At 64.2% G+C, this 23,457-nt stretch overlaps 10 protein-coding genes across 10 annotated transcripts; 7 read left to right on the top strand and 3 right to left on the bottom strand.

The window, feature by feature from the left end:
• Nucleotides 1-169: 169 nt before the first annotated feature.
• On the top strand, nt 170-3,621 carry AMSG_07637 (uncharacterized protein; the record flags this gene model as incomplete). The annotated part of the gene is made up of 2 exons (XM_013900652.1): nt 170-3,185; nt 3,221-3,621. The coding sequence occupies exons 1-2, from the start codon at nt 203-205 to the stop codon at nt 3,619-3,621; spliced, it is 3,384 nt and encodes a 1,127-aa protein (XP_013756106.1). The 5' UTR covers nt 170-202.
• A 294-nt stretch (nt 3,622-3,915) lies between these two features.
• On the bottom strand, nt 3,916-7,245 carry AMSG_07636 (uncharacterized protein; the record flags this gene model as incomplete). The annotated part of the gene is made up of 5 exons (XM_013900651.1): nt 7,144-7,245; nt 6,780-6,832; nt 5,719-6,399; nt 4,868-5,150; nt 3,916-4,836 (listed from the first exon to the last, which is right to left on the bottom strand). Exons 1-5 carry the CDS (start codon nt 7,159-7,161, stop codon nt 3,916-3,918), a joined length of 1,956 nt encoding a protein of 651 aa, XP_013756105.1. The 5' UTR covers nt 7,162-7,245.
• Nucleotides 7,246-7,578: 333 nt separating this feature from the next.
• AMSG_07635 (uncharacterized protein) lies at nt 7,579-9,294 on the top strand (the record flags this gene model as incomplete). Its single annotated transcript, XM_013900650.1, has 4 exons — nt 7,579-7,676; nt 7,988-8,040; nt 8,393-8,875; nt 8,914-9,294. The coding sequence occupies exons 3-4, from the start codon at nt 8,399-8,401 to the stop codon at nt 9,292-9,294; spliced, it is 858 nt and encodes a 285-aa protein (XP_013756104.1). The 5' UTR covers nt 7,579-7,676; nt 7,988-8,040; nt 8,393-8,398.
• Nucleotides 9,295-9,500: 206 nt separating this feature from the next.
• On the top strand, nt 9,501-10,844 carry AMSG_07634 (citrate (Si)-synthase; the record flags this gene model as incomplete). Its single annotated transcript, XM_013900649.1, has 1 exon — nt 9,501-10,844. One exon carries the CDS (start codon nt 9,501-9,503, stop codon nt 10,842-10,844), a length of 1,344 nt encoding a protein of 447 aa, XP_013756103.1.
• Nucleotides 10,845-10,875: 31 nt separating this feature from the next.
• On the bottom strand, nt 10,876-11,543 carry AMSG_07633 (peptide release factor; the record flags this gene model as incomplete). The annotated part of the gene is made up of 2 exons (XM_013900648.1): nt 10,876-11,273; nt 11,540-11,543. 2 exons carry the CDS (start codon nt 11,541-11,543, stop codon nt 10,876-10,878), a joined length of 402 nt encoding a protein of 133 aa, XP_013756102.1.
• A 199-nt stretch (nt 11,544-11,742) lies between these two features.
• Nucleotides 11,743-12,620, top strand: AMSG_07632 (uncharacterized protein; the record flags this gene model as incomplete). The annotated part of the gene is made up of 3 exons (XM_013900647.1): nt 11,743-11,807; nt 11,830-11,917; nt 11,941-12,620. Exons 1-3 carry the CDS (start codon nt 11,784-11,786, stop codon nt 12,618-12,620), a joined length of 792 nt encoding a protein of 263 aa, XP_013756101.1. The 5' UTR covers nt 11,743-11,783.
• A 196-nt stretch (nt 12,621-12,816) lies between these two features.
• Nucleotides 12,817-15,320, top strand: AMSG_07631 (arginyl-tRNA synthetase). Its single transcript, XM_013900646.1, has 2 exons — nt 12,817-12,955; nt 13,152-15,320. Exons 1-2 carry the CDS (start codon nt 12,836-12,838, stop codon nt 15,231-15,233), a joined length of 2,202 nt encoding a protein of 733 aa, XP_013756100.1. The 5' UTR covers nt 12,817-12,835; the 3' UTR covers nt 15,234-15,320.
• Nucleotides 15,321-15,523: 203 nt separating this feature from the next.
• AMSG_07630 (xaa-Pro dipeptidase) lies at nt 15,524-17,251 on the top strand. Its single transcript, XM_013900645.1, has one exon. The coding sequence runs from the start codon at nt 16,029-16,031 to the stop codon at nt 17,229-17,231; it is 1,203 nt and encodes a 400-aa protein (XP_013756099.1). The 5' UTR covers nt 15,524-16,028; the 3' UTR covers nt 17,232-17,251.
• Nucleotides 17,252-17,281: 30 nt separating this feature from the next.
• Nucleotides 17,282-19,313, bottom strand: AMSG_07629 (citrate synthase). The gene is made up of 2 exons (XM_013900644.1): nt 19,236-19,313; nt 17,282-18,634 (listed from the first exon to the last, which is right to left on the bottom strand). Exons 1-2 carry the CDS (start codon nt 19,296-19,298, stop codon nt 17,330-17,332), a joined length of 1,368 nt encoding a protein of 455 aa, XP_013756098.1. The 5' UTR covers nt 19,299-19,313; the 3' UTR covers nt 17,282-17,329.
• Nucleotides 19,314-20,027: 714 nt separating this feature from the next.
• On the top strand, nt 20,028-23,404 carry AMSG_12084 (uncharacterized protein; the record flags this gene model as incomplete). The annotated part of the gene is made up of 2 exons (XM_013900710.1): nt 20,028-20,184; nt 22,113-23,404. 2 exons carry the CDS (start codon nt 20,028-20,030, stop codon nt 23,402-23,404), a joined length of 1,449 nt encoding a protein of 482 aa, XP_013756164.1.
• Between the last annotated feature and the right edge of the window lie 53 nt (nt 23,405-23,457).

The raw sequence follows: 23,457 nt of genomic DNA, 5'->3' as shown, positions 1-23,457 counted from the left end.
CCCCCCCCCCCCCCCCAAACCCTCCAGGAGGCAGAAGCTCGCTGGAAGCGCGCGATGTGCCACAGAGTGAGCGGGCGAGGCGAGGAGGAAGAAGCCATGGTGCGGTAAAGAAGGGTAGCCCCGGGCATACAGCACGGCTCACCCGTCTCCTGCACCACTCACCAGACAGGCTTTACGCACACGGTCGACCGTCGCGCGCGCCATGCAGCCGAGGCAAGCCCGGGTGGGCATGGTGGGAGCGGGACGGAAGAGGAGGAAAAGGAGCAGGAGCAGTCCTTCGACAAGGCAGGAGAGGAGGCGAGGAGGGAGGAGGCAGGCGATGAGCAAGATGGTGGGGGAGGTGATGCGGATGACAATGGTTATGGCTGCGATTGCTCTGGTGGTGATGGATGGATCTGGGCTGGTGCTAGCGGTGGATGCGACCGGCATTGCCGATGGCCTCCTTCATCCTCTGCCTCCTGTCCCGGGCATGATCCCGCACTATGGCACATCGGACGCTGCGCCGGATACACAGATGGCTCTAACAGAAGCGGGAGGCTCAGTTGTTGCTGTCTTCAAGTCGGCGTACTCGCTAGCCAATGCCTCGTCGGCGTCGACTACTGCAGTCCACCTCGCAACCAGCCGCCAGCCGGCTTACGGCGATGATGCTGGGCCGAGCTGGCGACGGACGATGGCGCTGCCGCTGGCCTCACCGCCGTCTCCGTCGGGCGTCTCGGCAGCGTTCCCGGTTGTTGCTCGTGGCCCTGGCGCAGAGTCTGTGGCGCTGGCATGGCTGGAAGGCCCGTTGCTTGTGGCGTCAACAGCACAGGTCAACGCCAGCGGCATTGTCTCGCTGGCGTCACCACAGGTGGTGGCTCCAGGTCCCCCGCCGGCACTGACGCCGGCGATGTGTCATGGCGCTGAGGTTGATGCCACGCTTGTTGCCTACGCTTCGGCTGGCAACGTGTTTGTGGCAGCCTTGGGCGCAAGCAGCGGAGGATGGTCGGCGCCAATTGCCGCCAGTCCGGGCATGGAAGCGTCTGGGACGTCGAACCATGGGCCAGACGTGGCGTTTGGCGCGGCCAATGCTACGTTTGGCGTGGCATGGTATGGGTCCGGATGGGACGGGACCGACTTTGACATCCTCTTCTCGCGATGCTGGGTGCCCGGAGGCGATGCCGGGCGGCTCGAGTGCCAGCCCGGCGTGGTGGTGGGCGGCTCGGCGGCGTTTGACGTTCAGCCCGTGGTGGCGACGGCTGGCAACGGCACGTGGACGGTGGCATGGGCGTCGACTCGGACGGCGCTCGGGCCACTGAGCCTCGGATCAGACCTGGATCTGCTCGCGGCGGTCTCGCATGATAATGGGGTGACCTGGAACGCGCCGGCGCTGGTCAACAGCTATGCTGCGGCGGACGACAGTGGCGCGCTCGATGCGGCGCCGAGTCTGGTGTGGATGCCCGAGTACCCTGGCGGTGGGCATGTTCTCGCGGCGTGGCAGTCAACAGCGGACGTGGGCGGGACCGGAACCGACTCGGACATCATGGTGGCGGTTTCGACTGACTGCGGTGCGTCGTGGGGCGCGGCGCAGCCGATGTTGGCTGCCGCTGCAACCGGGGCAGCGACGACCGATCTTGCCCTGGTGCTGAGCAGGGTGCCTGGCGTCGGGGTGCTTTCCGGCTACGAGACGACGCAACCGAGCTCGGACGCCGACACGGTGAGTGTCTTGCTGGCGTACGCCGAGTGCGGCAATGGCGCACTTGAGCCGGGCGAAGAGTGCGATCCGGGCTCAGCCGGGCCGTGGGGATGCTGCTCGGCGGAGACGTGTCAGTACCTCGATGTAGGCACACTTTGTCGGCCAGTCAACGGCTCACTACCATGCGATGTGGCTGAAGCGTGCGTGGTGGGGGCCGGCGGCACGGTCGTCTGCCCGGACGACGGGTACATGGCTGCAGGCAGCGACTGCTCGTTTGCAGAGCCGTGTTACGGCGCGCCGGTGTGCGGTAGCCGCGGCGAGTGCGTCCAGTCCGGCGGGCTGACATGTGTGTGCGGTAACGGCGTGGTCGATGCCGACGAGGAGTGCGATGACGGGAACACAGCCAACGGGGACTGCTGCTCGTCCGAGTGCAAGCTCGATCCAGCCAACACGCCATGCGACGACGGGTCGTCGTGTACCGGCCCAGACGTGTGCTCGGCGTTTGGCACATGCACTGGTGCCAATCTGTGCCCTCCACCGCCACCATCGCCGCCACCGCCACCGCCATCACCACCGCCACCACCGCCGTCGCCGCCGCCGCCGTCACCGCCACCGCCATCTCCGTCGCCGTCACCGCCACCGTCACCGCCGTCACCGCCGCCGCCGCCGTCACCACCGCCGTCACCGCCGCCACCACCACCATCACCGCCGGCACCACCAGCTCCAATGGGAGACAGTTCACCACCGCCTCCTCCACCGATGCTGTCTCCCGCGCCTCCATTCCCTGCACCGTCGAGCGCGGGTGGGCCTGGGAGCCTGGTTGCACCTGCGCCTTTGCCACCGCTTCAGAACCCGTCCTCTGCGCTGTTTTGGGTGGTGTGGCTTCTTCTCTTGCTTGTGCTTGTTTTGCTCGGCCTGGTAGCATACTTTGTGGCCACGCATGTGGCGCGTAAGAACACTCGTGTGGCGCCCGAGGTGGTGACAACGCCCAAGCCTGCAGCCGATGTGACCGTCGTAGAGGCGAGCGGCCGGTGGGCTGAGCCATCGACAGCCGACTCATCGTCATCGAACGAGCTCTCGTCGGTGGCGTCTCGACTGTATGCAACGCCTGCGCCGGCCACACCGGGGTCGAAGGCTTGGATGCGGCGGCCAGCGTCGCTGATGGCGTCTGCACCGTCGACGCCGTTTGGCAAGGCGCGCTGCAACACTGACGAGCATGGCCTGAGCTCGACGTTCCCAGAAGTGATGGCGGGCGGCGCCGACGATGACGACGACGTGCCGCTGCGGACGGTATTTGAGACGGCGCTGCATCACGCACCGTCGCCCAATTCGTCGCTTGACTTTCGGCACGGGAACACGCCCGGCGCAGCAGACGAGCCGGCGGAGGAGGTGTGGGAGAGCTTGTCGTCTGCACGAGGACCGACGTCGAGCTCGAGTGACTCGCACGGCTCGTCTCTTGCGAGGCCCGAGACGCCTGCGCGCGGAGGGGCTGCACTGGGGAGCTCACCACAGAGTCAATCGCGAGATTGCTCGTGGTCGAGGGAACAGTCGAGAGAGCGGTCGAGGTCACGCTCGTGGACGCGGTCTCGTTCCTGGTCGAGGGATCGGTCGCGGTCGAGGGACCGGTCACGGTCGCAGGATCGGTCGCGGTCGAGGGACCGGTCACGGTCGCAGGATCGGTCGCGGTCGCAGGATCGGTCATACTCATCGAGATGTTACTCGCGGGATCCGACGCGCAGCAAGTCGCGCTCGTCAGTTGGAGCTCGGGCGCGAACACCCCCGAGCTGCAGCTCACGAGCGCCGAGCAATGCCTCGCTGACTTCGCCGAGCAATCTGTCACGAGCATCAAGCTCGCGGATTCCGAGTCGGAGCAACTCGGGACGGCAGCAGACGCCGAGCCGCAGCAACTCGGGGCGGACGGGTCGAGGGCGGACGCCGAGCCGCAATAACTCTGATCACGCCGATCGAGCAAGCCGTGTGCGAGACGATGCCAGTGATCGCAAGCGCAGTGGCACGCGCGGGCGCGGGCGCGGGCGTGGGCGTGGACGCGGGCGCCGGCGAGGGCAAGGGCGAGGGCGAGGGCGCGGGCGTGGGCGAGGGCGCGGAGGCAGCGCCAAGCCCAAGAGTCGGCGCATGCCGTGGGATCCACCGGAGCCCAAGGTTCGCCCCCGTGGCGGCACGTAGCCCGTGGCGTGTTAGAATGAACATCGCATGTGGTTTAACCGCGGGCGACAGACGGGCTGCTACGGGCGCTCTGATTTCATCCACGGCGGGCGGCGATCTTCGCGGCGGGCCATGGTGGCGAGAGTGACGAGCGGCGGCTTGGGCACAGAGGGCATGTCGGGATCAGGCGGTGGTGGCTTGAAAGAGTACAAGTTGTGGGGCTCCATGTACTCGGCCTTTTTGGCGGGCAGGCGGAACTCGCGCGGTGGAGCGGCCTTGAGGCGGGTGCGCTCCTTGCGCTGCTCGTCGAGGATCAACTTGTACTGGCGGCGCGCCTCTATGTCGATCGACTTGCGCGGCTGCGACTCCAGGGTAACGCCGACCGGCTTTGTGAATCGCTTGGACTCGGCTGCAACGGCGGCGTTACAGCGGGCAGCATAGCTCTCGCGCTGCTTGCGGGCGTTGGCCTCAGCTGCGAGATCGCCGGCCGGCTCGTTGAGCCGCCGCCAGCGCGACCGCTCCTCGACCTGGGCCTGCAGTTCGCGGGCATATCGCGTCTGCTCCTCGCGCGGGACGACCGAGCGCGGGGCATGCGAGAGTCGCGACGGCGAGCGGCCAGGCACACCAATGAGAACGCGCGGTGGCGTCGAGTGCTCCACCCGCGACTGCTGCGACTTGATCTCGGCCGCCCGCGCCTGCAGCGACGCCAGCCGGGCCTGGATCCGCCGCCGATCCTCGGCGTCATCGGTGTTGGTCAGATGATGGCGGAGCGTCTCCACGGCAGATTCGAGCTTGGTGGCCTCGCGCCGCAGCGATCGTGCCATGACCTGGGCATCGAGCGCCTGGACCTCGGGCGACGGCTCCGAGGAGGCTTGCAGAGCCCGCGACACCCGTGATCGATTGTGGGCGCCGACTGCAAATCGCGCCGGCGGCTCGCCCACCACCTCGCGCCCAGGAAGAATGTGCGCCGTCTGGCCACGCCGCGGTGTGTTGCCACTACTCTCCCGCGCCGCCGCCCGCTGCGCCTTGTACGCCGCGGCGCGTGCACGGACCGGCCTCGGCCTCGGCCTCGGCCGCCCGATACTCATCAGCACCACGACTCGGGCTCTCATACTGCGCCAGCCGCGAGGCTGACCGCGATGGATACCCGCCATGCTCACCGTATGGCGAGTATCCCGCCCGTGACCTGCGCCCGCTTCCATCGGCATATGATTGATAGCCCGAGGGCGAGCCGTGCGAGGGCGAGTACGGCGCATGGGCAGCAGCCGATGACGTAGCCTGGCTCCGGTGGTAGCCCGAGCCATCAGCAGCAATTCTACGACCATGATCATTGCCCATTCCATGGCTCCGCCCATCGCCTCCATAACTCCGCCCATCACTTCTGTAGTCGTGCCCATACCTATACCCTCCAGAACCGTTGGCAGTTGCCTCGGCCTGCCGCCACCCGCCAGCCCTCCCACCGCCACCCCCGCCACCACCATGAGCATGACCATACCCTCCCCCATCCTCATACATCGTCCTTTGCATTGCCCACAGAGCAGCCACCAAAAAGCCTCCCTCCCCGGGTCGTGTGTACCACCGTCGGTCGTCGACTCCGTCCGCGGCTGTCGAGCCGGCTGGGTGGCAGGGAAGGCAGCTGGAAGTTCGCTGGTCGAGCCAATGGATGCGAGGGGATTGCGGGGCATCGGGACTGATCTGGCGCTTTCGAGGGCATTCAAAATGGTAGCTTCACCCAGTCATGGCCGTTATCGCTGCTGATGTGGTGGTGAGCCGGGGATGTTGTGAGGCATTGGGGGCGCTCCCTGGCTCTGCCGACCGCGATCAACGCGGTGAGGGACGTCGGTGGGAGAGATTCGAGGCAGGGTGGTTTGATACGGGAGGACAACAGGCTAGCGATGGCGGGGGCGCTTGCGACGGTGGCGGGCGCTGCAGCCGGGTGTGGGGTGCAAGGAGGTGGGGCGGCTGTGACGGATGGCACAGCGATGTCCATGTCGGCAATGTCCATGTCGGCGAACCCCATGGCGGCAAGGAAACGCTCGACAAGAGCGTCATGCTTGGCGTTGAGGCGCGCAACGCACTCGTCGGCGTCACGCTGGTCATAATCGGCCTTGACGCTGGCCTCGATCTTGGCACGCAAAGCAGAGAGGTTCTTCGGAGTAGTGTCCTGCTTCTTGGCGGCCTTGTTAACGCCGGTCCTGGTCGCTCGGTGATGCTTGTCACAGATCTTCAAGGCGAGGACGCGCATGTCGACCACGCCGACCTCGAGAGCAAGCACGGCCTCTTCCAGGCCACTGAAATCCTTGTAACCATTGTAGGCCTCGCGCACAAAGTCCTTGAAAGCGCCCTTGGAAAGGGGCCAGTCACAGCCGGTGTTGTCTTTGGCCAGTTGCAAGCAACGTGCGTGGGCAGCAGCGAGTGGGACAGAGTCCTTTCCGAGGCGCGCCTTTAGCTTCTTCTTGTACATCGAGCCCTCGACGCCCTGAGTGAGCGGCACAAGCGCGCGCTTGAAAGGACGTGAATCCGAGGCGTTGCCCTGTCCGCGCTTCGAGTTGACCATCTTTGATCTGGAGGTGGGTGAGAGGTTGAGGGACGGTGAGTGAGGATGAGGGGGGGTTTGAGGGAAAAAAATCAACCGGCCTTGTGCGGAGAATTTTCAGTGTGAAAACTTGCCGCACCGACGGACTCTCAGCCCGCAGTCGTACGGCCCCCGAGCGCAAAAGTGCAAGGGCACACATAGCAAAGTGCAAAAAAACGGCCAGTTTCGACTGACTGCATGTTCTGCAGCCACTTGGTGTGTACACACCGGCCACCACAACCATGACCATGGTCGAGGAGACCACAACCAAGGAAAGAGGCGCATGCCGTGACGCACATGGAGGGAGGAACATGGCCGACTACCATGGCCATCCACCATCACTGCCACCCCCACATCCACACCACGTACATGCTCTGTAACCGAGTGAGGTGTTGGCGAGTTGGGGTGTGAAGATTCTTGCCCTATGGTGTGTGGCATGGCGGGGAAGCGAGGCCATGGGAGGAGGGCAGGAGTGAGGAGGAGGCAATGGTGACGGAGAAGGGACCAGGCACCCAGAGGACGCCCATGGGGTGGGACTGTGGCTTGTGGATGGACTGTGGTGGAGGGTGATGAGGGTGCGGGGGGTGTGTGTCGTCACAGCAAAGAATGACCGGCTTTCTACTGCTGCGGGTGGGCGCAGGCAAGGAGGGAGACGACGGCCTCGTGTCCGTGCAGCACAGCATGGGTACCGGAAAAGCCGGTTGGGGGAGGGGGGAGGGTGGGTGTGTCGTACGGGTGGTGTAGAGGTCATAGGGAAGGCGTTGTGCGACTTTCACCTCTACGGCGCGTATACTTGCCGCGCTATGGTCATGGGGGGCTCGGCGTGGTCGTCAGGGTGCCGTGGTGTGCCTCGTCGCTGCCGCAGGGGTCTGCTGGTGGTGCTGGGGTGCCTCTCCGCGCGCAGAAGGCCACGTTCGGCGTACGGCCCGGAATTGCAAATTATTCCTTCCAATGGCTGGGCCACCATTTTTTTGGTCATTTGTTCCATTATTTGTCACTCGATTATCACTCGTTCATTTCGTCATTCTCCAGTTTAATCGTTGGATTTCGGCCATCTTTGCTTGCCAATCGACGCACGGCCGCGAACGCAGCCGTCTGAACGCCAAAACGACGCCGCTGCTGCCACTGACGCCTCCGCAAGGTTAACAACACACACCACGGCACCCTGGCGACCACGCCGAGCCCCCCATGGCCACAGCGCGGCAAGTATACGCGCCGTAGAGGTGAAAGTCACATAATGCATTCCCTATGACCTCTACACCACCCGTACGATACACCCACCCTCCCCCCTCCCCCAACCGGCTTTTCCGGTACCCATGCTGTGCTGCACGGACACGAGGCCGTCGTCTCCCTCCTTGCCTGCGCCCACCCGCAGCAGTAGAAAGCCGGTCATTCTTTGCTGTGACGACACACACCCCCCGCACCCTCATCACCCTCCACCACAGTCCATCCACAAGCCACAGTCCCACCCCATGGGCGTCCTCTGGGTGCCTGGTCCCTTCTCCGTCACCATTCCCTCCTCCTCACTCCTGCCCTCCTCCCATGGCCTCGCTTCCCCACCATGCCACACACCATAGGGCAAGAATCTTCACACCCCAACTCGCCAACACCTCACTCGGTTACAGAGCATGTACGTGGTGTGGATGTGGGGGTGGCAGTGATGGTGGATGGCCATGGTAGTCGGCCATGTTCCTCCCTCCATGTGCGTCACGGCATGCACCTGTTGGTGGTGTTGTGGTAGGCCATTGTCTCCATGCCCCCCCCTCGTGGGATGTACAGCAGGTGGCGGTTGGCTCGGGGACATTGTTCGCTCGCCCGTTTTCCGCCGCTCTTTGTTTTCGAGGTGGTGGCTCCAGACACCCGTCAACCGGCGTGCGGCGAAATGGTCAACCAAGCTGGCCAAGGGTGTGTGTGCAGCACAAAAAATATTTTGGCACCCCCCACCCAAACCTTGCTCACCTTCCCCCCCCCCCGCCGTCCAGTCCAGCATGACCAAGTCTTCCACCTCATCCAAGGCCTCGTCTGCGACACTGAATGAGACATCCGAAGAATACCTCGCAGCTGTGTCCCTCGCTGGGCTTCTCGTGTGGGTATTCAAGGACATCGCTGGTCTGGACGCAATGCCCGTGGTTGAGTTGTCCCGGCAGCTGTTGCTTGCTTTGCACACGTTTCTCCCCACGTATGGACCCCAGAAGGGCAAGGCTAACGACGCCTTTTCCAATGCACTTCGCTTGTTCAAGCCTGAGATGATCCAGATCTTCCTGTGCGTGCTCAGCCCCGAGTGGAATAGGGATGACGTCATGGTGAGCGGCGCCGATGCGATGAAGGCTATCAAGGCCATGCTGAGCGACCATCACGGTACCCTGGCCAGCGCGTGCGCCCAGCCGTGTACCACACAGCTCAAGGCGATTGTCAAGTACCTGGGTGGTGATCCGCTCAAAGATTCTGCTTGTACCGGCGACCTGGTGGCCCACCGGTGCCGGCTACCTCGCCGCCATCCCAGCCTCTGGACTGGGCCGCGCTGAGTGCTCACTCGCACGCGTCCTCGCCGCCAGGACCGTCTTCCATCACTGGCCGCAAACGCACCCGGGATGATGACGACGACGACGTGTGCGAGTACGGATGCGCCGACCCTGAGATCTGCAATGTCGTTCATGGCCTCCCCGCTCCGACCGTGATTTCGGTCATCTACCTGGAGCACGAGCGCGCCATGAAGGAGACTGGCTGTGTCATCGAGGACGACCCAGAGTTGTGTGAGACTCCCCCTCTCAAGATGTCCAGCATCGAGATTGTCCTCCCCAAGCCGACGCGCGCCTCGACGATGCGGAAGGAGCGCAAGCCTGGCAAGACCGTGTCTCCGCGCGATGTCTTTGGCCCCCAGTGAGCAGCGGCCAGCCTGTACCCGTGCCGTCGCCCACTATAATCTGTAAAATCTGCCCATCTCGCGGCCAACACCGTCAAAGCGGGGACTGGCTCCTGTAGCAGTGCGGGGGTTTTGGCACATGTCAGGGGCACGGTGGCACGGGCGGCACGGGTGGGGGGGGGGAGCCAGAGCCAGAGCCACAGCCAGCAGACTTTACTCCAGCAACCATGGCAGCAGCACCGCGTGGAGGACGGGTTGTGGGTACGGCACGACTGACGCTGCCAAACGGCAAGACGGCGGAGCTGCCGGTGTACGGTGGCGTCTCGGGGCCAGACGTGGTCGACGTCCGCGGAGTGTACAGCGCGACAGGGTGCTTTTGCTACGATCCGGGCTTTAAGGCCACATGCTCATGTGCGTCTGCCATTACCTACATCGATGGTCCTCGCGGTGTTTTACTCCATCGCGGCTACGCCATCGAGGAGTTGGCGGCTGATGGCGACTTTGATGACGTATCGTACTTGCTCCTTTTTGGCGACTTGCCCGATCGCAAGGCAAAGGCTCTGCACTCAGCCCGGCTCGTGGCCGAGCGACGAGTTCACGAGCGGCTCATCCACTTTTACTCCGGCTTTCTCTCCAACGCTCATCCCATGGCTATCATGGTCGGCGTGGTCGGGGCGCTCTCGGCGTTTTACCACGACAAGCTTGACGTTTTCGACGCCGGCGATCAGGTGGCGGCGGCGTATCGGGTCATCGCCAAGCTTCCGACCCTGGCGGCTATGGCGTACAAAACTGCGGTGGGAGAGCCGTTTGTCTACCCGCGTGACGCGCTCTCTCACTGCGGCAATCTGTTGCACATGCTCTTCGCCAAGCCGGGCGCCGAGTACGTGGTCGATCCACTTGCCGAGCGGGCGCTCGAGGTGTGGATGATCCTGCACATGGACCACGAGCAGAACGCATCGACGTCGACCGTCCGTATTGCTGGCTCGTCCGAAGCCAACCCGTACGCGGCCATTGCGTCGGGCATCACCGCGCTCTGGGGCCCGGCCCACGGTGGCGCCAACGAGGCCGTCATCCGCATGCTCGAGGAGATTGGGAGTGTGGATCAGATCCCGGCCGCCGTGGCGCGCGCTAAGGACAAGTCCGACTCGTTCCGCCTTATGGGCTTTGGCCATCGGGTGTACAAGTCGTACGATCCACGGGCCCGCATCCTCAAGTCGTACTGCCACGAGCTGCTCGGGAAGCTGCAGCGGGAGGACCCGCTGATGGAGCTGGCGCTCGAGCTGGAAAAGGTGGCGCTCGAGGATGAGTACTTTGTCTCCCGCGGCCTCTATCCCAACACCGACTTTTACTCGGGCATCATTCTCCGGGCCCTCGGCATCCCGCGCGACATGTACACTGTCCTCTTTGCCGTCGCCCGCACCGTCGGCTGGATCTCGCAGTGGCGGGAGATGATCTCCGACTCGACACGAGTCATCGGCCGCCCGCGTCAGCTGTACGTCGGCCCGGCGCCGAGGTCGTTTGCCGCCGTCGACGATCGTGCTGCCGTCGGCGGGAGGCGGAGCAAGCTTTAGCCGCGCTCTCGCCGCGCCCACATAAACGCGACTACTCGGCCTGACGTGGGACCAGGTCTGTCCGCGGCTCGGGACCGGGCTCGGCCTCAGCATCGCCAGCATCGGCGTACTTGCGTCGTGCACGAGCAGCAGCCTTGGCCTTTCGCCGCCTCTTCCGCTGGGCCTTTCGCCCGAGCCGCGACGCGTTGCCCTTGAGCTGGGCTTCGACCTTGTCGGCGAGACGCTTCCTCGCAATGGTTCTGTTTGCCTCGCGGGATCGGGTGTCCTGCACCACCACGGTGAGGCCTGTAGGAGCATGAACAAGCCGGACCCGTGATTGCGTCTTGTTGATCTTCTGCCCGCCAGGCCCCGATCCGTGCAGAAACGTCTCCTCCAGCTCATCCTCGGCTACCTTGTGGCGATGCCGCTTGCCGCTGCTCGGTCCCGCTTCTCTGCCGCCCGCCGCTCTGCCGGCGACGATCATCTCCAAGCTCCTTCCACCTCCTCCCTGCAGCCAACACCGCCAAGACCCCGCCACCGCCCGAATCATCACTTCCTCCTCTTCCGCCTCTCTCCTCTACCTGCCCGAGTTGAGTGTCGAGCCAATGGCCTCTCCAGCTGCCTGCCCGACTGCCCACGACCACTTTCTCTGAACCCGATCCCCCCCCCCCCCCTCGACACACACACGCAAACCCAACTCGAAGGCCAATCCCCACCCATCCCGATCCGATCCCCTCCGCCGTCCCGCCCTCCCCTAAGCCAGCGCATTTGCTTTCCACCTTTGGCACCATTTGGCGCCGTGTCGCGCAATCACCCACGCCACCGCCCTCCCCCCCCCCCCCCTCCTCCCAGGCCACCGCCCTCCACCTCACTCTCGCCCAATTCCCAGCCATAGGAAGGAAGAGGTAGACGAGGATGTCGAGTACCAGTCAGATTCGTCGTGCACCGACACCGACACAGATGTCGGTGTCGGTGGCGTCGTACGTGGCGGCCACCCCACAGAGAGGCCGCAGGGGTGACAGCCGAGGGCCTGTGGCTGCCACGGGTGGCTCGGGTCACGGCTCCGGCTCAGGAGGGCCAGGTGGACGGGCTCGGTCTGGATCTGTGGATCTTGGAGATGATGTCATTGACCCGCACTTTACCCCGGCTGTCCGTGGCTGGCGTGGCGTGCGGTCGTTCACCCCGGGCTCACCAGGCATGGGTCTCTCGCGCTCGCCCTTCCCGCTGGCATCGGCGCCGGTGGTGGCATTGGCTGGCTCACGAGCCGATGAGCTGCATGCTGCGGTGGCGTCACCGGCAAGGGTCACACCGGCTCGTCCACGGTTGGCCACAGCTGATCTGGACGCCTCGTCGCGGCTCTCGCGCTCGGCGCTCGGCGGCGCGTCGATGCTTGGCGGCGGCGGCGGCTCGCTGCATCACTCGGTCCTGCTCTCCGAGTCTGGCATGGTCCGCGACCCGGAAGAGTTCCCACCGCCCGCCCGCGATGCTGGCCCATTCGACCGGCCCATTGTCATCAAGGAGGACCCGAACCTCCGCCCGCTCGCTCTGCCGGGCGCGGACAACGGCGACGATGCGAGCAACGACCGCTCCGAGCTCCGTAATGCCCAGCTGTTTGGCGCACATCGGCCGACACGCAGCGTTCTCTCGCGCACCGCCCGAGCCCGCTCGCTCATCGCCGCCTCCCACTCGGCGCCCGCCGAAGAATCGTCAGCGCCGCCGGCGGCCTCCCGCCGCCCGGCCTTTGCCTCTCCCTTCAAGGAGCGTCCGCCGCGAGCCAATCCCTTTGCCTTTTGGTGAACAGAGAGCTATCAAGGACCCTTCCCCGCGCGTCCACTATGTACCATGATATGTCCGCCCCCCTCCCCTCCCCTCCCCCCCCCGCATCCTCAAACCGATCAAACGTGTACCTCGGCACCCCACTCTCATTGCGTGTCCATCTCGCAGGTGATTGTCGCCGGCTGGCGAGACCAATCTGACACGGCACCATTCCTCTGCTTCGATTCGATCGAACCATGTCGGACAGCACAATGCCTCAGCCCATGACCTCCATGCTCGGCTCTCTGAACATGCTTGTGAACCGAGCACTCTCTGAGCTGTTCCCTTTCTACACTGGGGACAACAGCCTCAACCGTGTACGTCCATGAAATATCCCTATCCTTCCCCATACCCCCTACCCACAGAGCCTCCAACGAACTTGCCGCCGTGGCGGCGGATCATCCCAGAGTGGCCCCTTCCCTCCCCCCTCCCCCCTCCCCCCCCCGCCGCCGCCCTCCTCCCCTACTGTACTTATGGAAGAAACTGGAAACTGGATGATGCGCTGTGGTGTAGGACAAGACCGGTGCTGCCAAGAAGGCCAAGAAGAAGGGGAAGAAGGGCAAGAAGGGCGGCAAGAAGGGCAAGAAGGGCGGCGACAAGGCCGCGGCCGAGGCCGAGTCGCCCGATTCGCCGGCGGCTACGCCCGTGGAGGCAGCACCGGCTGCGGCGTCGTCGGGTGTGCCCGAGCGCGATACCGAGTACAAGTGCTCGGTGGCGCTTCGTCTCAATGCCATGATCAAGAAGCAGACCGATTTTGCTGATGCGGCGCTGTACAAGTCGCCGCTGGATGTGGCCAATGCCATTGCCGCCAAGCTCGCCGAGTACCCGGAGACCGAGGGTGTGGTGGACAAGGTTGAGGTTGTCCCGCCGGGCTTTATCAACTTCCGTGTCGCCACCTCGTTCCTCGTCCGCGAGCTCCGCAACATCGCCGGAACCGGCAAGGTTGCGCCGCCGGCCGAGGTCAAGCCGGTCAAGGTGGTCATCGACTTTTCCTCGCCCAACATTGCCAAGGAGATGCACGTCGGCCACCTGCGGTCGACCATCATCGGCGAGTCGATCTCGCGCATTCTCGAGTTCTGCGGCTTTGACGTGGCGCGGACGAACCACGTCGGCGACTGGGGCACCCAGTTTGGCATGCTCATTGCCCATCTCAAGGACGAGCACCCCAACTTTGTGGACAACCCGCCGAACATCTCGGACCTGCAGGCCTTCTACCGTGCTGCCAAGGCGCGGTTCGATGCCGAGCCGGACTTTACCCAGCGCGCGTACTCGGAGGTCGTTGCCCTCCAGTCGCGCTCCGAGGAGTCGCTCAAGGCGTGGAACCTCATCTGCGAGGTCTCGCGCGTCGAGTTCCAGCGCATCTACGACCGCCTTCAGGTGACGACCCACGAGAAGGGCGAGTCGTTCTACCACGACCAGCTTGCCGACACTGTCGAGCTCATCAAGGAGCGCATTCCGCTTGTCGGCACCTTTACCTCAGGTGAGGACGAGGACGCTGAGGCCATCAAGGAGCGGCGTGACGCCTTTGCGGCCGAGGTCGCGGCGCAGACCTCGCTCGACAACTCGGTCCTTGCCGAGGACAACGGTGCGCTCTGCTTCTGGATCGTCAACCCGCGCGAGCCCAACGCGCCGCCCAAGCCGCTCATTGTGCAGAAGGCCGACGGCGGGTACACCTACGCTACCACCGACTTTGCGGCTCTCAAGTACCGCCTCGATGTGGAGAAGGCCGACTGGATCCTGTACGTTGTTGACTCGGGCCAGGCCTCGCACCTCGAGTGCATCTACAAGGGCGGCCAGCACATGGGCCTTTTCTCGGCCGACGACAAGCGCGTCGAGCACGTCGGCTTTGGCGTCGTCGTCGGCGAGGACGGCAAGAAGTTCAAGACCCGCTCCGGCGACGTGGTCCGCCTTGTCGACCTCCTCGACACCGCCGTTGAGGGTGCCGAGAAGCTCGTCCGCTCCAAGCTTGACGAGCGGCTCGCCAAGATCGACGAGCAGCTTGCTGCAGGTGAGCTTACCGAGGAAGAGGCCGCCGCCGCCCGCGAGGCCGAGTCGATGGACGATGCTGAGATCCGCAAGGCCTCAGATGCCATCGGCCACGGGTGCATCAAGTACGCCGACCTCCGCTGCAACCGCCTCAACAACTACATGTTCTCCTTTGAGCGCATGCTTGACACCCGCGGCAACACTGCGGTCTATCTCCTCTACGCCTACGCTCGCATGTGCTCCATCCTGCGCGTTGGCACCGAGCGCCTCTCGTCGGTCCTCGACGTTGACGCCTTCTTTGCTGCCTCGGCCGCCACCGGCGCCGCCGACCTCATCCTCACCCATCCGTCCGAGCAGCGCCTTGCCTTTACCATCGCCCGCTTCGCCGAGGAGATCGAGTACGTGCTCGAGACCCTCCTCCCGTCGCGCCTGTGCGAGCTCCTCTACGATCTCTCCACCGCCTTCTCCGAGTTCTACCACCACTGCAAGGTCGTTGATCTCGACGACATCGAGGTCTCCAAGTCGCGCCTGCTCATTGTGCGTGCCGCGCTGACCATGATGGCCTCGACCTTTGACCTTCTCGGCGTCGAGTACGTCGGCCGTCTTTAACCAAGCTAATCAGTTAACACCGACGAGTTCTTCTTCCCGCGCCACATCGCGCTCGCCTAGCCCACCATGCAAATTCCTCGATTTCCACTCCCCCCCCCCCCCCTCCCCCCGCCGTCTCTGCTCCGCGTCCAATGAGCTCTTGCGCTGTGTGACGAGGGCGTGACGTGCGTTGCGAAAACGGGTCGATCGCCACCAGCTCGATCACACACAGACCGACCGAGACACAGACACAGAGGGCGAGCAAGGACAGCGTCGGAAGGGACGTGGGAGATGGGCACACTTAACATTATCTTCCCCAAAGAAGACTGACCGACAGACATACATACGTACATTCGCAAGAACCTTGATTATGTCCGCAACTACGACTACTACCACTACGACGACGACGACGACGATGACAAGCGTGCCGGCCAAGGCCACGGCTGGTCGCCCCGGAGAGGCAGCGTCCATTGTGGTGCGGAGCGAGGAGAGTGGAGCTGTGGAGCCTGTTTTCTGGCGTGGGCACAACACGCTCCGCATCAACATGGCTGATCTGCATGGGGCGAACCGTGCGCGACTTGTGGCTGCCCTCCGCGAAGACTCTCGTGTCGGATCACATGACATTGTCCTGCTCCAGGGCGGCGGCTCGGCCGATGTCCTCCACTACTCGACCGATCACGAGGATGTCTTCCGCCAGGAGTCGTTCTTCCATTGGGCCTTTGGTGTGCGCGAACCGGATGTCTACGGTGCCATCGAGATCGATACCGGCAAGGCCATTCTGTACATTCCGCGCTGCCCGAGTCGTACGCGGTGTGGATGGGCCCCATTCAGGGTCCGGACGCCTTTGCCGCCCTCTACGCCGTCGACGAGGTCCGCTACGTCGACGAGCTCCCTGCGGCGCTGCTCACGCCTTCGGCCGGTGGTGAGCCGATTGTCGGTGCGGATGCCGAAGGTCGCAAGATCCACGTCCTCTCGGGAGTCAACACCGACTCTGGATCGACGGTGGTCGGGGCCAGCTTTGATGGCCTGGCTGACGTGGGCGCTGCGGTGGAGTCCGAGGTCCTGCACCAGACCATGATCCAGCTGCGCGCGGTGAAGACGCCTGCGGAGCTGGAGGTGATGCGGTACGTGTGCAAGGTGTCGTCGGAAGCGCACGTCGAGCTGATGAAGAAGGTCAAGCCCGGGATGTACGAGTACCAGGCCGAGTCGCTCTTTATGCACCACTGCTACTTTTACGGCGGCCACCGGCACGTGGGCTACACGTGCATCTGCGGGGCCGGGACCAACGCTGCGGTGCTGCACTACGGGCACGCCGGCGCTCCCAACGACGCGCCGATTAGCGACGGCGACATGCTGCTGTTTGACATGGGCGGCGAGTACGCGCGGTATGGCGCGGACATCACGTGCTCGTACCCGGCCAACGGCAAGTTCTCGGAGCAGCAGAAGACGATCTACAACATTGTGCTGGCGTCGGTCAAGGCTGTCGAGGATGCCATGCGGCCAGGCGTGAGCTGGCCGGACATGCACCTCCTTGCCGAGCGGACCATCTTGGAGGGCCTGGTGGAGGCGGGCATTCTTGTTGGCTCGGTCGACGAGATGATGGACGCGTGCCTGGCGTCGACCTTTATGCCGCACGGCCTCGGCCACCTGCTCGGCATCGACACCCACGACGTGGGCGGGTACCTTGCTGGTGAGAGCCGGTCGAGCCGCCCGGGCCTGGCCTCGCTTCGGATGGGGCGGGTGCTGGAGGAGAACATGGTGGTGACTGTGGAGCCCGGCGTGTACTTTATCGACTGCGCGCTGGACAAGGCGCTGGCGACGCCGGAGCAGGCCCGGTTCATCAACCAGGAGGGCCTCGCGGCGTACCGGACTTTTGGCGGTGTGCGGATTGAGGACGATGTGGTGGTGACGAGCGATGGCATCGAGAACCTGACCCTTGTTCCGCGCGAGGTCGACGACATCGAGGCGGTGATGGCCGGCGGCGAGTGGGCGGCGGCCAAGATGGAGCGAGTGGAGTAACAAAGCCGAGCATGTGTGGACGGGAAGGGGAGAGGAGCAGGAGCAAGGGCGGAGAAGCAGAGGATGTACTGGAAAAGCTACGTGACCGTACACACGATCTACATGTTGTTCTTGATCCACTCGGTGGTGTACGACTTCGGGCGCTCGAGCGGGAGGCCGAGAGCGCGGTCCCAGGTGAGCGAGGCGAGGACACCGAGGGCGCGTGAGGTGGCAAAGAGAACGGTGTAGTAGTTGTCCTCGGTGAGGCCGTAGTGGGTGAGGAGGACACCCGAGTGAGCGTCGACGTTGGCGGCACCCGACTTGATCTTGGGGATCGAGGTGAGGATGGGCGGGACGAGCTCGTGGAGCTGCTTGACAAGCTTGAACTTGGGGTCCTCGGGCATGTGCTTGAGGGCGAACTGCTGCTGGCAGGTGTAGCGCGGGTCGTCGGTGCGAAGGACGGCGTGGCCGTAGCCCGGAACGACGCGGCCCGAGTTGAGGGTGTCCCAGATGTACTCGGTGAGCTTCTCGTCCGAGACCGGGAGGCCGCCGACCTCGTCGATGACGACGTTGAGCCAGCGGAGCACCTCCTGGTTGGCGAGGCCGTGGAGCGGGCCGGCGAGGGCGGTGACGCCCGCGGTGAACGAGAGGTACGGGTCCGAAAGGGTCGAGCCGACGAGGTGGGTGGCGTGCGCAGATGCGTTGCCGCCCTCGTGGTCCGAGTGGAGGAACATGTACAGGCGCATCAGCTCCTTGACCTCGTGCGAGTCGTAGCCGAGCTGGGCGGCAATGTTGGCACCCCAGTCCTCACCGGGCGAGGCGATGACGTCGCCGTTGTGGTAGGTGTTGCGGTAGATGCGCGACGAGATGTTCGGCAGCTTAGCAATGAGGTTCATCGAGTCCTCGTAGGTGGTCTCCCAGTACTTGGACTTGTGGACACCGTCGGCGTAGGCCTTGGCAAAGAGCGAGCCCTCCTGGAGGACGCCGATGGCAGCGACGAGCTGCGACATCGGGTGCAGGGTCTTGGGGAACGAGTCAATGATCTTGTTGATGTGCTCCGGAACCTCAGAGCGGGCGTTCCACTCCTCCGTGAGCGACTCGGCCTCGGCCTGGGTCGGGACCTCGCCGGTCATGAGGAGCCAGAACAGCGACTCAGGCAGCGGCTCGTCGCCACCGGCAGCCTTGGGCAGCTGCTCCTGGCACTCGGGAATCGAGAGGCCACGGAAGCGGATGCCCTCGTGCGGGTCGAGGAGCGAAGTCTCGGTCACGAGCGACTTGACGCCACGCATACCACCGTACGCCTGGTCGACGGTCACCTCGCACAGGACCTTGTCGCCCTTCTCGGCGCGGACGGCCTTGACCTCCTCCTGCTTCTCGGGGATGAGCTCCTCGACGCGCTTGCGGAGCAGCGACATCGACCGGGTCTGTAGTTACACGAGCCGCAGCATGACGATGAAGGGCAGGATGATGACGAGCATCAGCAGAACGAGGTTGAGGAGTAGCCCCACCATAATCAGTATGTTGACCAGCAGCATGACCAGCAGTATGAGCAGCCGCAGCAGTATGACCGACCCCACCACCCAGCGCCACCACCCAAATAAATGCCCCCATTCAGCGACCAGTCTCCCCATACTTGTGAGTCACTCTCTCACACCACCTTCCCCCCCCCCTTCCCCGCTCATCCCTCCCCCACCCTCTTTCTCCCCTTTCGGAAAGGCCATGGGAAAGAGTGTGCGTGTGGACAGCGGCGACGACGACGACAACGGGTATGCTGGTGGTGGTGGTGGTGGTGGTGGGTGGTGGGTGGAGCGCACCGAAGAAAAAACAGTGCCGCGTCGCGTTGTCCTTGGCCCACCCGCCCAACCACCCACCCACCCACCTACCCACCCATCATCATGGTCATATGTCTAGCCATGTCGCCATATAGCCATATCAGATTCAATGATATATTCCCCCTTTCTACTGTGTGTATGCATATGTATGTGTGCGTGTGTGTGTGTGTGGGGGGGGGGGAGGGGGACGTACAGCAACAGCAGTGGCAGCAACGGGCTTGAGGCCAAGAGCACGACGAGCAAAGGTGTTCAGCATGGTGGCGAAGTGGGTGAAGTGGTGGCGGATGGAAACAGGGGAAAAAGGACCAGTGCTGCCTGCCGTCACTGGCTCTTTGCCTCGCGCGGCCGGTCAGCCAGCCGCCATCCCCCTCCCCCCCCCCCCCCCCAAAACACACACATCTGCATGGTGGCTATTGTTGATCATTGCAAGCTGTGTGGAGGATGGGGTGTGGTGGTTGGCTCGTTTGCCGGAAAGCAGATGAGCCCCAGATGGCAGATGGGCGTGCTATCGCGGGGGGGGGGGGGGGGAGGGGGCGTGCCAATGGACGCTGATTGGCTATGGTGGAGCTGTGATGAGGTGCTGATAAGCGGGTGCAGATAGGCGTGTACATGTGGTTTATATGGGGAGGGGGAGTGCACATAAAGGGACGATGGGATACGGCTGCGACCGCGATCGGGGAAAGTGGGCTCGAGCAGAGCGGCCTGAGCGCAGCCTTGGTCGCGATCGGGCCCGTCTGAGCTGATCGCAAGACGGTTGCAACAGCTTTCCCCAGCTTGTTGACTGTGATGGTAGGTGGCAGCCGCTGGATGGCAGTAGTAGCGTTTGCCGGCTCGCCCCGCCCTCGGGCCGTTGTCGGCTGTGCAGCCGCAGTTTGGCGCCTCGGGCCAGACGTGGTAAGCAGACGGGTGGCGACAGGCATACTCAACGCGTGGAGAGCAGAAAGAGGACGAAACGGGTATGGCTCATCGATATGGACCCGCGGTGATGCCCGGACCGGGCGCGTACCTGCATATGTCGCGGTCGGTGCTCTGCGCGGATGAGCTGGCTCAGGAGGAGGAGGCCTACGCCGAATCGCTTAAGGCCATCTGCCAGTATGCGGCGGATTCTGTCCCTTTGGGCCTCGCGGGCGTCTCGAGAGCCGGTGCTGGTCATGCTCCTCCACACCGCGTCCCGGCAGCTTCCCATCAGCAGCATGATGCCTCGCCATCGACTACTAGCTCGCCCTCGTTTGATCGCGACGGAGACAGCACCGCCTCCGACTCGTCCTCGCTCATGGAGTCGCTCTCGGACTCGTCGTCATGGGACTTTATGTGAGGACCCCACATTCGCGAGTCAGTGCGCCCTCTCGTTGTCGGCCGATACTGATCTACGGCCGATTACCTGCGGGAGCTTCCTCGATACAGGCTCGGCATTGCATGGAGCTCATCGGAGCTTGTGGATATGGCGTCCATGTGCTTAGGCGCAAGACGTGGGACATGACGAATTGTCGCTGCGGGCTAACAATGGATCAAATATGATCCGTTCGGCCCTCAAGGTGTATGTCTGCGTCCATCGCACTTGTTGTTGACCTCCCTCGTCACGTTGCATTCCTCAGTGTGATCGATTGACCATCGCCCGCTACGTCCCACCTCTGCCCCCCCCGATAAACCAACCAACAGAGGGGAACTGATCACATTATCCGCATTTCCATCCCGATCCCTACGCCGATCCCAAGCCCGATCCCCAGCCCCAGCCCCAGCCGCAGCGTCAGCCCCAGCCGCAGCGTCAGCCCCAGCCGCAGCGTCAGCCCCAGCCGCAGGCCAAGATCATCCCCTTTTACTGATCCCCATACCTCCACCGATACCTCCACCGATCCGCTCCATGCCCATACCCATACCCATGCCCATGCCAATACCCATGCCCATGCCCATACCCATGCCCATGCCCATACCCATGCCCATGCCTCTGTCTGCGTCCATCGCACTTGTTGTTGACCTCCCTCGTCACGTTGCATTCCTCAGTGTGATCGATTGACCATCGCCCGCTACGTCCCACCTCTGCCCCCCCCGATAAACCAACCAACAGAGGGGAACTGATCACATTATCCGCATTTCCATCCCGATCCCTACGCCGATCCCAAGCCCGATCCCCAGCCCCAGCCCCAGCCGCAGCGTCAGCCCCAGCCGCAGGCCAAGATCATCCCCTTTTCCTGATCCCCATACCTCCACCGATTCCTCCACCGATCCGCTCCATGCCCATGCCCATACCCATACCCATGCCCATGCCCATACCCATGCCCATATCCATGCCCATGCCCATACCCATGCCCATGCCTCCCCCCCCTCTCCCGCTTACCTGTCACCAGTGGCCAAGGCAAGAGAAACTGCGGCAAGGCGCGAAGGGGGTAACCGAGGCAAAGCGTTGGGCGAGCGTCCCTCTCCCCGACCCTGGCGCTACCTTGCCCACCAGGGCCTTCCACGTCCACAGCAACACACGTGACTGTCTTTGAGTGCAACCGCAGCAAGATGTGGCGGTACGGAATGCACGGGCGTGGTGGGTACATGTACCACATGAGGCATGGAGGAGGTACCAATGGTGGTGGTAGTGGTGGTGGTGGGTATGCAGGTCATTATGGAGGGGGGTATGCAAGGGGGTATGGCCAACCGACAACGACGACGACAACCACCACGAGTGCCACTGCCAGTACCACTGGTAGCAACACCGTCAACAACATCGCTGCTGCCTCGGCCGGTGGTGGTGGTGGTGGTGGTGCGGCCATGTACCACCATCATCACACTCCGTCTCTGCCGCTCTATCCTCCTCGCCTTCCCACCACCACAACTACCACGGCTACCACTACCGCCGCAACGCCCGCCATGGCTGGTACGACGGCCAATGTCATTTCCAATCCTAATCCCAACACTGCCGCCAACGTCAACAACAACCATCATCGGTATCAGCATCGGCAGTACCATCACCAGATTCATCCGCACTTCTCTCGCCACTCGTACCGTCCCTACCATCCGCTCTCGGCTGCTGGTCTCCCGTATTCTACGCGGCAGTCGGTCGTTCATCCTCCCATCTCGGCAGCTAACTCGTCGACTCTGGCCGCGTATCCCGTGGCGTCGGTGTCGTCGTCGCGGGTCGGGGCAACTGCATCGGCATCGGCTGCGTCGACGGCGACAGCGACGACGGCTACTGCCGATGCTTCGATGGTGGCAGGCTCGACAATGATGATGGACTCGTCGTGGGCAAATGCGACGCTCGGCGGTGGCTACCACCAACCTTCGTTCTCGCAGTCGATCATGTGGCCGTCGTACGGCCCGCGGGCGAGTGCGTCGTGGCGGCCGGCGCCCGGGTCGACGATGACGACCACGCCTCTGGCGACGGCTCCGTCAACATCGACGACGACGGCGTCATCAGGCGGCTCGGGCGCGGCCATGCGGGCGACGCTTGCCGAGCAGATTGGCGACATCACCATCTCCAACGCGGTGCGGGTGCTGGTTCTCGGTGCGGGGCAAACCGAGGTCTCGGCAGGCATTGTGGGTGCGCTGTCGGACGCCGTGGCGGCGGTCGAGTCGGACCGGCCGAGCATGACGCTGTTTGTGGCGCCGCCAGTGGCGTCGGCTGCCGAGGCGACGCTTGCCGAGGCCGATGTGGCGGCGGCGGTGGCGCGCGGCGACGCGGCAGTCCGCGACATCTCGTGGGACGCTAGCGTCGATGCGCTTGCAGGTGCCATGCGCGACGTGGCGTACCTTGTTGTGATTCCCGACGGCAACGGCGACGTAGCGGCGCAGGTCAAGGCTGCTACGGCGGCGGCGGTCGACGCGGGCGTGGTCTTTGTGGTCCTCGTCTCGCACCTCGCGGCGGCTGCGCCGGAGAGCTCGGGATGCGAGCCGCTGTTTGCGGCGTACGGTGCTGCCGAGATGGCGCTCCGCGACTCAGGCTTGGCGTACACGGTCCTCCGCAGCGCGCCGGTGCTGCAGGAGCTCATGACTGCGCCGCGGCTGAACCAGGGCCGGCTGATGATGGCCAAGCGCGGCGGCGCGTACGTCGACGCGCGTGACGTCGGCGCTGCCGTCGGCGCTGTCCTTGCCAACCCGGTGGCCCATGCCAAGAAGACCTTTGTTCTCACCGGGCCGTCGGTCGTGACCGGGCCTGCGCTCGCCGACGCGCTGGGCCAGGTCCTCGGCTCTGCGCCCGAGCTCGGCGAGCTTGCGGCGGGCGAGTTGCAGGCGGCGGCAGCGGACGACGCTGCCTCGGCTGCTGGCGACCTCGATCTCATCTCGCCGCACCTCGAGCGGCTTATCTCGCGCCGGCCGGCAACACTGCTCGCGTGCATCGCCAAGGAGCTGTCCCGCCTGATGCTGGCCAGCCAGTAGAGTACACACACCACCCCCCCGCACACATTGTCGATGATGGTCTGTTTGTCTTT

This window comes from Thecamonas trahens, assembly GCF_000142905.1.
Source record: "Thecamonas trahens ATCC 50062 unplaced genomic scaffold supercont1.35, whole genome shotgun sequence".
Classification (NCBI taxonomy): Eukaryota; order Apusomonadida; family Apusomonadidae; genus Thecamonas; species Thecamonas trahens.
Note: the sequence above shows the minus strand (reverse complement) of the source record. Positions and strands in the feature narration are given on the sequence as shown.

What these genes read in the sequence shown, in the direction of transcription:
- AMSG_07630 (XM_013900645.1), top strand. Translation starts at nt 16,029, where the DNA reads ATGGGCCCCATTCAGGGTCCGGACGCCTTTGCCGCCCTCTACGCCGTC.
- AMSG_07629 (XM_013900644.1), bottom strand. Translation starts at nt 19,298, where the DNA reads ATGCTGAACACCTTTGCTCGTCGTGCTCTTGGCCTCAAGCCCGTTGCT. An exon ending in TTGCTGCCACTGCTGTTGCT is followed by an intron (nt 18,635 to 19,235) that starts GTACGTCCCCCT and finishes GTGTAACTACAG; the next exon opens with ACCCGGTCGATGTCGCTGCT.
- AMSG_07631 (XM_013900646.1), top strand. Translation starts at nt 12,836, where the DNA reads ATGTCGGACAGCACAATGCCTCAGCCCATGACCTCCATGCTCGGCTCT. An exon ending in GGGACAACAGCCTCAACCGT is followed by an intron (nt 12,956 to 13,151) that starts GTACGTCCATGA and finishes GCTGTGGTGTAG; the next exon opens with GACAAGACCGGTGCTGCCAA.